Genomic DNA, 12,608 nt, shown 5'->3' with positions numbered 1-12,608 from the left:
TGACATCCTTATAGCCAGCAGTAGTCGCCAGGAGCATCTGTCCCACGTCTGCCAGCTCTACTCCCGCCTGATTGATTTCGGCCTCAAGATCAACCCGGCCAAATACCAGTTCGGTCTCGATACCATTGACTTCCTGGACCACAGGATTACCAAAGACAGGGCAACACCTCTGCCTGCCAAGGTAGACGCGATCCGCCACTTTGCTTGGCCCAACACGGTCAAAGGCCTACAGGAGTTCGTTGGTATGGTGAACTTCTACCACCGTTTCCTCCCCTCAGCAGCCCGTATCATGCACCCTTTGTACACCCTGATGTCGGGTAAAGACAAGGACATTACTTGGGACGAGGAGGCCGCGGCCGCTTTCGTTAAAGCCAAGGAAGCCTTGGCAGATGCCGCGATGCTGGTGCACCCCAGAACGGACGTTCCGACCGCCCTCACGGTGGACGCACCCGACACAGCAGTCGGTGGGGTGCTGGCAACCAGCAAGCACCTACGACCACCCGAACTTAAGTACAGTGCTTTCGACCGGGAGCTGTTGGCACTGTATCTGGCAATCCAGCATTTCAGGTACTTCTTAGAAGGCAGGCCGTTCACCGTGTTCACGGACCACAAACCGTTGACCTTCGCATTCACGAAGGTGTCTGATCCCTGGTCGGCTTGCCAGCAGCGATATATGTCCTACATCTCCCAGTACACGACGGACATCCAGCATGTCTCGGGAAAGGACAACATCGTGGCGGATGCACTCTCCAGACCAGCTGTCCAGGCCCTGTCCCTGGGGGTGGACTATGCAGCACTGGCGGAGGCGCAGCAGGCAGACGACAAGATGCCCAGCTACAGGACCGCAGTCTCGGGTTTACAGCTGCAGGACTTTCTCGTAGGCCCAGGTGAGAGGACCCTCCTGTGCGACGTGTCTACTGGCCAACCTCGCCCCATCGTCCCGGCAGCCTGGAGGCGGCGAGTTTTCGACTGCATACATGGTTTGGCACACCCGTCTATCAGGACAACCGTCTGGCTGGTCTCCAGCAAGTTTGCGTGGCACGGACTTCGCAAGCAGGTCAGTGAATGGGGCAGAACGTGCGCGCAGTGCCAAACAGCCAAGGTGCAGCGGCACACTAAAGCCCCGCCACAGCAGTTCGAACCCACCCACCGGAGGTTTGACCACATTCATGTGGATATCGTGGGCCCCCTACCAGTGTCCCGAGGAGCGCGGTACCTCCTAACTATGGTAGACCGGTTCACGAGGTGGCCAGAGTCGGTCCTGCTCACCGACACATCTGCCGATTCCTGCGCCCGAGCACTGATTGCAACCTGGGTAGCACGCTTCGGGGTACCGGCCCACATTACCTCCGACAGAGGCGCCCAGTTCACCTCCAGCCTGTTGGGAACGCAGCTACACCACACTACTGCCTACCACCCACAGTCGAACGGACTAGTGGAACGCTTCCACCGTCACTTGAAGTTGGCTCTCATGGCCCGCCTGAGAGGACCTAACTGGGTGGACGAGCTTCCCTGGGTCCTGCTTGGAATTCGCACAGCGCCCAAAGAGGATCTGCAAGCCTCATCGGCCGAGTTGGTGTACGGCGCACCCCTGGCCGTCCCAGGATGTTCATACCAGCCCCAAGGGGGCAAGAGGAAGAACCCGCAGCAGTCCTGGACAGACTACGCGAAAGGTTCGGCAACCTGGCTCCCGTACCAACTTCACAGCACGGACGGACCCCGACCCATGTACCCAAAGACCTGCAGAACTGTAAGTTTGTATTTGTACGAAGGGGCGGACACTGGGCACCGCTACAGCGGCCGTACGATGGGCCGTTCAAGGTGATCAACAACAATGGGTCCACGTACGTTCTGGACATTGGGGGAAAAGAGGAGGTTTTCACGGTGGACGAACTCAAACCAGCCCATGTGGACTTGGTGCAGCCGGTCGAGGTTCAGGCACCGCAGCGCAGAGGCAGACCTCCCAAACAGAGGCTGATCCAGACTGTGGACATTGGGGGTGTATCGCCAGTTCTGGGGGGGGGGTTATGTGGTGATCCACTTTCTGCGCAGGCGAACCGGCTCACAAATAGCCAGCGCGCGGGTGGAGACTTCGGTAATGCACTCTGATGTCATTTCTGCCCAGAGAGGGCGGGCACTAGGGATTAAATGCCAGCGCCGTGAAGTTTGAATAAACTAGTCTCGAAATGACTTACTGACTGCTTGTCGTCTCTAGCTCTGTATGTAGTACATCGCTACAGTTCCATTCTTTCATGCCTCAGATATTTCTGTTTATTGTCTGTGCCAATGTAATGTTACTATTCGGTGGCCATTAGACAACTCCCACCAGAGATTTTTTTTTCTTTTTACTATTCCTAATCTCTACCCAGATGGATTCAATATTCTGCTTCTTAGATCTTGTATCATCTCTCACTGTCGTCCTGATCTCATCTTTAATTAAGAGTGCTACCCCACCTCCCTTACCTTCCTGCCTATCCTTTCATATAACCAGATGTCTTTGGATATTTAATTCCCAATCCTCTCCACCTTGCAACCATGTTTCTATAATGGCCACTAAAACATATCCATTTGTACTGATTTGTGTCACAAGTTCACTGACCTTGTTTTGAATACTATGGGCATTCAGATAAAGCGCCCTTACACTTACTGTTCTTTTAAAATCTTGTAATCTTTTTCTCTTTTGCACGACTTCACTCTTACTTTCCCCTTTTTTATCTTTTGATTTTACTTTATCTTTATCCACACTTTTTTACTTTATCCATAATTTTCCAATCTGTTGAACCCACTCCCCTACTATTTATCCACAGCTCCAGGTAAACAATTCACTAGGATCCAGGTCCCATCATGGTTCAGTTGGAGTCCATGCCATTGGAACAGCCCCCTCCTTCCCCAATACTGATGCCAATTTCCCATGAATTCAGACTCACTTCTCTTACACCAATCCTTGAGCCACCTATTTAACTCTCTAATCTTCTTGCCCCTATGCTAATTTGCAGGTAGCACAGGTAGTAATCCAGAGATTACCACCTGTTTGGTTCTGCTTTTTAATTCAGTCCCTAGCTGCTCAAATTCCCTCAGCGGTACCTCTATTTTCATTCTGTCTATGTCAGTGGTATTCACATGGACCACCACAATTAGATCTTTTCCCTCCCATTGCAAATTCCTCTGCAGGTCAGATAAGATGTTTCAAACTTGGGCAGCAGGCAGGCAACACAGCCTTCTGGATGCTCTATCCTCACAACAGAGAACTCTGTCTATTCTCCTGACTATACTATCCCCAATTACCACTACTTTTCTCTTCCACCCCCCCCCCCCCCCATCCACCGAATGTCTCGCTGAACTATAGAGCCACAGTTAGGTTGCTCATCCTTCCTACCACCCCCACTCTCATCCACACAAGGAGCAAGAATCTCAGACCTGTTGGACAAGTTCAAGGGCTAAGGCTCCTCCAGCACTGTCACTTGGATCCTACTACGCACCTCATTCGCAGTCACACCCTCTTGTCCCTGACAACAGACCAAATCTGAGGCAGCTAATCTAATGGGTGTGCCTGCCTCCTGAAACAGAGAATCCAGGTAACTCTCCCCCTCCCTGATGTGCCACAGTGTTTGAAGCTCAGATTCCAGGAAATCAACTTTGAGCCTGAGTTCCTTAAGCAGCTAACACTTGCAGCAGATGTGATCACCAGGAACCACAGTGGGGTCCATCAGCTCCTACATCATGCAGCTACAGCACATCACCTGATACTGCATTATCCCTACTTTATTTCATTAGCTGTAATTTAGTGACTTTTTATTCAACCACTACAAAAGCCTTACTTGCTACTCACCTGGGCCTCCTCGCCGAAGCCTCTTGAGTCAAAGCCTCAAGTTCCCACTCCTACACTGGCCCACTCACATAATGGCTGCTTTGCTGTGACCCTGCTTTACTTTTATTTGCTCCTACTAATGAATTGCGAATCGATTGATTGGCTGCTAATGCACCAAACCCTGCAAAATGCTTCTTTTTTTAATACTCTTCTCCCTGGCCTGTGCGAAGCTTTCTCTCGGCAAATTGATTGGTCCGCCACTAATGCGCCAAGCCCTGCGAAATGCTCTTTTTTTAAAACTCTTCTCCACGACCTGTGCGAAACACTGTCTCTCTGCAAATCGATTGGTCCGCTGCTAATGTCCAGAGTCTTTAATATCAGGAAAAGAGAAGACTGATAATTGACTTGATGATATTGGTTGATAATATTATGAATCCCTCAGATATGCATGATCATCAAGTAGCCATTTACACAAATCCCAATTTTTATCTCCCCATATTCTCAGATTTCTCAACCTACTGATGAAGATCATGCCTAATGTACCACTGTGTAATTCATGGAGCAACACTTCTCCTGTTTTCCATATTGATAATAAATTTCCTGTATTATTCCATTTCTTTTGATTCCACATCAAAAGTTCAATGTCAATTTTCACAAAGGCATAAGCACTGCTTAGGTTTAACATATTTTTCATGTTCTTGCTCAAAACTGCTAAGGATTTCTTTGCAGTTAATTTCATGCTTTCACACAATGATCTGTGATTTTATTTTGCTGGGTTTTCATGCTTAATGACAAAACAAAGATAGAAAGTATGGGTTTGGACGAGGGAAAGGCTGCATATTTTTTTCAAAATGTTTGCAATGTCATGGAGCCAGTTCTAGGTTCTTTATCACCAAAGCTAGATGTGTATTTTTTTTGTGACTAGTATAGCTTAGAGTGATAAATGTAAAATGTAAGCTGGTATTATATCAGGTCCAAAAGTGCATTGTCGTGATACCTCCCAACTTGTGGATTAAGCTATAATCTATTCAAGGATTCAAAGTACATATATTACCAAAGAATGTATATATTATACAACCTTGAGTTTTGTTTGCTTACAGGCAACCAGAAAGCAAGAAACTTGAAAGCACCCAATTAAAAAAAGCACGAACACTCGATGTGCAGAGAAAGGGGGGGAGGAAACACGAATCATGCAAACATCAGAAGTAAGCAACAACAATCCAAACCAAAATGCATCCTTAGATCTACACACCGGAGCAGCCCAGAGTAGGCCCAAGCCTTGGTATCAGTCCATCTTATCAGCAGGCGTGGAGCACAGTAGCAGGGGGCAATCTTTATAGACACAGTGCCATGGAGAGAGGCATGAACATTGCAGGAGAGTGAGTGAAATTGGTTCTCGCCTCCTATCACAACACCCTGTCTTTCCAGTATATCATTTAAATGGTACAAACAGCGTTTCATACCTCACACTAGGATCACAACACTGAAAGACTCCGGGCCTAGACCACGTCACCCGGCAACTCGCTTTGGGCCCAGATTTCTCTGCATAGCTTGAAGCCACTCTCAATTTTTCTCAGTGGCTCAGTGCCCAGAGCCATCCAGCCTCACACTCAGGGCAGTTGTATGGACTCACTCCATTTGTGTCGATTCTGCAACGTACCAGCATGGTTCATCCCTCAAATTCGCTTCACTTCTGCTTGCCACGTCATTGTATGCAGAGATAACTTACTACAATTTACTTCAGAAAAGGTGTTATTAGTAATGCTTTTTGTCGAATTCCTTGCCTTTTGAACGACTAGTGAGCATGCATTCAGTAGTGCAATCTTAAACCGGAAGTGTTAGCTGTAAATATATTCTGTATTCCTCTTGCTACTCCTCATGCTTGTAATTGTAAACTGGAGAAGTTTGTATTTCTCATTTGTGTCAAATATCTTCATCTACCAAAATATGTGGGGTTATGGTGCAAAGAATCCCTTGACCTTCATTAAAGTCTACAAATTCTTTGAGTTTCTTTGGGCTTTCCAACATTTATTGGAGTTGGAATTGTCTTGTTAAGGTTGATCATGTGAGTCCAGAAGATCTGTTTCACATCAGTGGCAAATGAACTTGCAAGGTCCTGTCAGATAAAGGCTTGGTAACCTTCATGGGACAAACTGCTCGCCATCCGCTTCGCTTTCCTCCTCCCTCCCTCCCCCTCCTCCTTGCCCTCCTCCGCTTTCTTGTCCTTGTCCTCCTCCTCCAACTACTTCTCCACCTATTCATCGTCCTCCTCCATCTACTCATCCTCCTCCGTGTCGTCCTCCTGTTTGCCCTAGTCCTCCTCGCCCTCCTCCTTCTTGTCCACATCGTCTTCCCCACCCTCTTACTTGACCTCCCCACCCTCTTCCTTGCCCTGCTCCACCTCCTCGCCTTCCTCCTCGTCTTCCTCTTTTCCCTCCTCTTCCTTGTCCTTGTCCTCCTCCCCCCTCACACCCTCCTCCTCCTCCTCATTCTCCCCCCCCCCCCATGTCCCCAATAAATTGGACTCTAGAAACATGGATAGGAAAGAGATTTCATTAAACAGTGGGAATGAGAGGTTCTTTTTTTGGACTACAGGGAATTGTTCAGCAATCTACATCACTCTAGGACCATCGATTTTCTGAATATACATTAATAACCTGGGGATGTAGGGCAGTGTTTTCAAATTTGCTGATGTTTCAAAACTTGAGAGTGCAGTGAAATATTTGATGGGTAGCATTAAACTTGGAGGAAAAAGAGAGACTGATGGAATAGGATATTTCATTTAGAAACATGAGGAATGACAATACAAGCTAGTGGGAATATTGCAGAGCAATTCAGATGAAATGTGCATGAATTGATGACATGCATGGCAGCTGAGAAAGTAATTAAAAAACATACATGATCCTTGGCTTTATTAACAAGCAAAGGATAGGTGCATGGATGTTATACTGAATTTTGAAAAGGACTGATTCACTTATAAATGGAGTATTGTGCCCAGTTGTGGACTGGACAGAAGAGGGTGCAAAAGAGACAAACTGGTGTAATTTCAGGAACGAGGATGTTAACCACGTAAATAGACAGGAGAATCTGGTGTTGTACTGCTTGTGAAAAAGGATGTTGTGCACAAATCTAATGGTGGTATTTAAAATCATGAAGTGTGAAGGTAGAGAGAGAATCTGTTTCCATTAGAAAAATGGATCATTGATCAGAGTACATAGAATGAAGGCGAAGGAGTCAAATTGCAGTTTTTGCAAAATCTTTCCTTACCATGAGTGGTTGGGATTAGTAGTGAAGACAGATTTAGTGATGGCATTGAAAAAGAACTTGAAAGGAAACAAACTGTTGGGCATAAAGTGTTGGAAATACTCAACAAGTCAGACCACACACGGAGGGAGAGATGGAGTTAATATTCAAGTTCAAGTTCTTTTATTGTCATCTGATTGTACATATTACAACCAAATGGAACAATGTTTCTGTGGACCACAGTGCCCCCATAAAACATATACCAACCACAACACATAAACCAAAATATTAACATAAATAAGTTAGTAAAATATAATTCAAAATGCATGTAGTGCACAGAACAGGTAAACAATGCAGTAAACAGCTTGCTGTCTTAGTGAAAGGACCTCAACGGTGGCAGGATATTCGTTAGTCTCACAGCCTGTGGGTAAAATCTGTTATCCAGTCTGGCATTCCTTGTCCTGATGTGCCTGTACCTCCTTCTTGACGGTAGTGAGTTAAAGAGATTGTGGGTAGTAGGGATCCTCAACAATGCTTTGGGCCCTTTGTCTACAACATTCCTGGTAAATGTCACAAATGGGGGGAGGGAGTCCCTAGTGATCCTCTTGAAGGTTTTTACTATCCTCTATAGGGTCTTGTGTCTAATGCCTTGCAGTTTCTATACCAGACAGGTCACTCAATGTTGTTCCTGTAGAAAGTTGTTAGAATGGAGCCAGTGAGTCTTGCATGCCTCAGTTTTCTCAGAAAGTGTAGTTGCTGCTGTACCTTCTTGACTTGTGAGGAGGTGTTATGCGCACAGAAGGAACTTTGTACTCTTCACTCTTTCCATGGCATGGAGAGTGGTCGACCTGCACCTCCAGAAGTCCACAGTCATCTCTTTTGTCTTGGCCACGTTAAGACTCAGGTTGTTGTTCTTACACCAGTTGACAAGTCTCTCTAGCTCCTCTCTATAAGCAGATTCAGTGTTGTTGCTGATGAGGCCAATCACTCTAGTATCATCAGCAAACTTCATGATATGGTTTGATTTGGATTTGGCAGTGCGGTGGTGAGTCAGCAGCATGAACAGCAGTGGGCTGAGCTCACATCCTTAGGGGGCACCAGTGCTCAGCACAATGGATCTTGGGATGTTGCTGCCAACTCAGATGAAATGGGGTCTTTCTGTCAAGAAGTCCAAGATCTAGTTACAGAGAGGGGTGTTGAGCCAATGAGTTCAGCTTACCCACCAGTCTCTGAGGGACGATCATGATAAACACCAAGCTGAACGACATCTTTGTGTATGAGACATTGTGTACCATGTGGCTCAGGACAGAATGGAGGACTGAGGCTATGACATCTTCAGTGCATCAGTTTCAGCAGCAGATGAACTGGAAATAGTCCAATGTAGCTTCAACGTGATACTTTATAGAATTTATTACCATTACTCAAAGCACTTCATGATTAGTGCCATCAGGTGCAATTGTTAGGCCAGTTACTGTTGTTCTCTTGAACAAGACAGCTGGCGGCTGCCTTGAAGCCTGTAAGAAGAGTAGACTGTTTCAAAGAGATGTTAGATATATCTGTTAAGACCTCTGTTAGCCAGGCTGCACAATCCTTATGCACCTGACCAGGCATATTGTCTGGTTCCACATCTTTGTGTGGGTTTACCCTGGCTAGGGTCCCCACAGGTTGGCTGCAGCCAGAGAAGGCGCCTGTTCCTCAGGGAGAGAATAGGGCTTTCCTTGATGTCATATCATTCAATGCATCATGTATAGGAGGCATCCAGCCTATCCAGCGTGTTGGGGAGGCAGCATTAAGAAGAGTGACGCCTCACATCTTAATAAGCTGGTAAGGAAGGCGGGCTCTGTCGTGGGCAAAGTACTGGAGAGTATAACATCGGTAGCAGAGCGAAGGGCGCTGAGTAGGCTACGGTCAATTATGGAAAACCCTGAACATCCTCTACATAGCACCATCCAGAGACAGAGAAGCAGTTTCAGCGACAGGTTGCTATCGATGCAATGCTCCTTGGACAGGATGAAGAGATCAATACTCCCCAATACCATTCGGCTTTACAATTCAACCGCCAGGAGTAAGATATGTTAAGTGCCGGGGTTAGGACTCAATGTATTTAAGTAAACTACTTAAGAACTTTTTAAAAGCTATTATTAATGCTTTTTGAGAGGGTGATTTTAGATGCATATCATATTTTTACTGAGTTAAGTATTGTATGTAATTAGTTTTGCTACAATAAGTGTATGGGACATTGGAAAAAATGTTGAATTTCCCCATGGGGATGAATAAAGTATCTATCTATCAGGAAGAGAGGCGCTACTGTTGTTGATGAGTAGGGTGGTCTTGTAATGGATTATGATTTGTATACTTTGCCACATGTCCCTGGTGCCACAAAGGTGTCTGAATTTTCTGTGTGTACTCACACTTTGCCTTCCTGATGGCACTGGAGATCATGCTCTTGCTGTCCTTAGAGATGTCTTGACCCCCGATTTGTAGGCAGTGACCTGATCCCTAAGCAGTGCACAAACTTCTGGAGTTAGCCATGGTTTCTGGTTTGCCCTGGCAGTGTAATGTTTAATCATTGCGCTTTCCTGTGTAGACAGTGACTGACCCTGCATATTCATTATTGTTGATCGTAGGTAGCCACCTCCTTGAAAGTGCTTCGGTCCATGTTTTCCAAGCAGTCTTGCAGTGCTGAGGTTGGACCTTCTGGCCAGGTCCTTATCTCCTGTAAATTGGTTTGACTCATTTAACTAGTAGTCTTTATGCAGAGTTAGCAAAATGGATATGTGCTCTGAATATCTGAGGGAGGACAGGGACAGCCTGGTAGGCTCCACGAACATTAGTATAAACCAGGTCTAATATATTCATTCCTCTGGTTGTGAAGTTGACATGCTGGTAGAACTTTGACAGGACTGTTTATAAGTTGGCACGATTGAAGTCACCACCAACAATGAAGACTTCATCAGAGTGATTGGCTTCAAGGTTGCAGATGGTACAGTGGAGCTTTGCAGCCCTTCCTCAGCACTAACACGGGGTGGGGGGTGGCGGGGTGATGTAAACAGCAATAATCACAATGACACTGAACTCCCTTGGTAAGTAGAAGGGCCTGCACATCACTATTGGTGAGCAGTGGGCCATTCGCACACCATTGATGTAGACACACCGATCTCCTCTGTGGGTCTTGCCCTGAGGCTGCAGCGTTTCTCTCCACCCGAAAGGAGATTAGGCCTTATAACTGGATGATTCTGTCACTTTTCTAACAGGGCAAGTGTGCAGCAGACCCTCATCTCCCACTGGCTCAGATGCAGTCACATGTTCTATCTTATTTTCTAACGATCTGACATTAGCAAGTAGAATTGTCAGGAGTGTGGGTTTGCAGGGATCGCTTTAAGTCTTGCTTGAATACCGACCGGTTTGCTTACCTTGCTTCTGCGTTCTTGTGCTCTACTTCTGACAGCCACTTCCCCAAGTAGTCGTAGTAGACCACGGCGCGGAGCTAGGGCCTGCTCCTCACGTTTGTTTGTTATTCTGCTTGCTAATGAGGTAGACTTACAGATTTTTGTGTTCTTTATGATCAGCAGTGTTTTTCGGTCATAGAAAAGACGAACAGGACAAGAAATTTTACCGTTGATTGGAACTGGAGAGGCTGCTGCGACCATGATTGAAATCACAAGATTTCAGTTTTCAACTTGTTTTCATTTTAGATTTCCAGCATCTGCAGTTTTCTTTCGGTCTTCACATACTTTTGGGCTTTGGCAGGAGGATGGGGGTGTGGAACTAGTTGGATTGCTGATACAGACAGCTGGGATGAAATGGGCTCCTATTGTGCAGTAACTTAACTGTGAGTCTTTTATTCTAAGTTGATTAGCAGTTTAGGAGTTTAAATTAAAACATGAAATAAATCTTGAGTGTCAGTAACATTGACCATGACACACAGGATGGCTGTAAAAATCCATTTGGTTTTCTTAATGAAGAAAGGTGTTACTGCCTTACATTGTTCTCTGAAATGGCAAACTCATAAATTGAGTTCACAAATTCACTGAAATTCACATCATGATCTTGCCTGTAAAGCTTGCATCATGTGAGTGAATAAGTAAGTAAACTTGAGGGTAGTGGGGGATGGGAATGGAGATGTAAAGCAGCAAAGTTTGAGTCAAGTGGTGTGTGAGTGGGACTAACACCTGGAGCTAAAAAAAAATGAGGGCTATTATTTGAGATTGCTGAACACAGTGTTCTATCAATAATGATGTAAAGGCTCCACCCAATTAGCTTCAGACTAATTTTGAACCTTATTTTACCTCTTGATCATCTTGCTTTTTTTTGATAAAACCGTTTTGAAACCTCTTGGGACATGTGACTACATTGGTGCTTCTACATTGGATGCAATCTACTGTTGTTTTATCATTGGTGAATCTGCACTATGTGTTGTCGTATTTCAGCACATAATCTAGGATTCCAAAATTAATAATTCCAGAAGCAATTTTCCATAATCCATTTTGTTTCCTTTCTAAACCTAGGTCGTATTCTGGATCTCAAGACTGGGACAGTTAAAAAGGAAGGGCAGCAGTCTTCCATGAGAATGTGTATGGGATCCAGACGTTCCTTTATTTGTAGAATGAGGTAAGGACAATGTTGAGTAAATGAACAAAGCTTTCCTTTCACCACCTGATGACTTGGCAGAACAATAAAGACTTGTCATTAGTAGTCTTCTCAATATGAAAAGTTCAATTGCAAAGTTTTATAGATTTTATAGTATAGATTCAAAATGTATGATATAAGAGCTTAAAATTTTTCATTCAGAAACAAAAATCTGCTGATACTGGAAATCAGAAAATAAAACAGAACATAATAGAAATAGCTCAATAGGTCAGGCAGCATCTGTGGACAATGCAATGACCATCTCCAATGTGAGGCAGCCTAACCATCTACCCTTAATATTAATGGCATTTCCATCCTTGAGTCACCCACAGTCATCATTTTGGGGTCACCGTTGATCAGAAACTAAATTAGATTAAATACAGTGGCTACAAGACCAGTTGAGGGTCTGGCTATTTTGTTGTAAGTCTCTCTACTCTGATACCAGAAAGCCTTACCATCATCTACAAGGCCTCGTAAATCAGAATCAGGTTTAATATCACTGGCATATGTCATGAAATTTGTTGATTTATGGCAGCAGTACATTGTAATGCATAATAATAAAAATAGAATAAGATATATTTTAAAAATTAGGCAAAAAGAGAGCAAAAAACAGAAAAAATAGTGAGGTAGTGTTCATGGTGAATAGTGTCTATTCATAAATCTGATGGCAGAGGGTACGAAGTGTTGAGTGTGTGTCTTCAGGCTCATGTACCGCCTCCTTGAAGATAGCAATGAGAAGAGCACGTCCTGGGTGATGGGGCTTCATAACAATGGATGCTGTCTTTTTGAGGCATTGTCTTTCTGCTTGCTAGTGAGGTAGTCTTTTAAGTGTTCTTTATGATCAGACTATGATGGAGCTGGCTGAGTTCACAACTTTCTGCAGCTTTTCCAGTCCTGTGCAGTAGGCACCCCCTTACCAGATGGTGAT

At 45.1% G+C, this 12,608-nt stretch overlaps 1 protein-coding gene across 10 annotated transcripts in view; it reads left to right on the top strand.

The window, feature by feature from the left end:
• The window catches only part of arnt2 (aryl-hydrocarbon receptor nuclear translocator 2), a 383,517-nt gene that overhangs the window by 117,966 nt on the left and 252,943 nt on the right, over positions 1-12,608 (top strand). For all 10 annotated transcript variants that reach the window (XM_073032942.1, XM_073032941.1, XM_073032949.1 and 7 more), the window contains one exon: positions 11,560-11,662. In XM_073032942.1, the coding sequence (XP_072889043.1) occupies positions 11,560-11,662 (103 nt within the window). The remainder of the gene's footprint in view (positions 1-11,559; positions 11,663-12,608) is intronic.

The sequence above is a fragment of the Hemitrygon akajei genome, chromosome 30, assembly GCF_048418815.1.
Source record: "Hemitrygon akajei chromosome 30, sHemAka1.3, whole genome shotgun sequence".
NCBI lineage: Eukaryota > Metazoa > Chordata > Chondrichthyes > Myliobatiformes > Dasyatidae > Hemitrygon > Hemitrygon akajei.
This window is presented reverse-complemented; position numbering and strand designations above follow the sequence as displayed.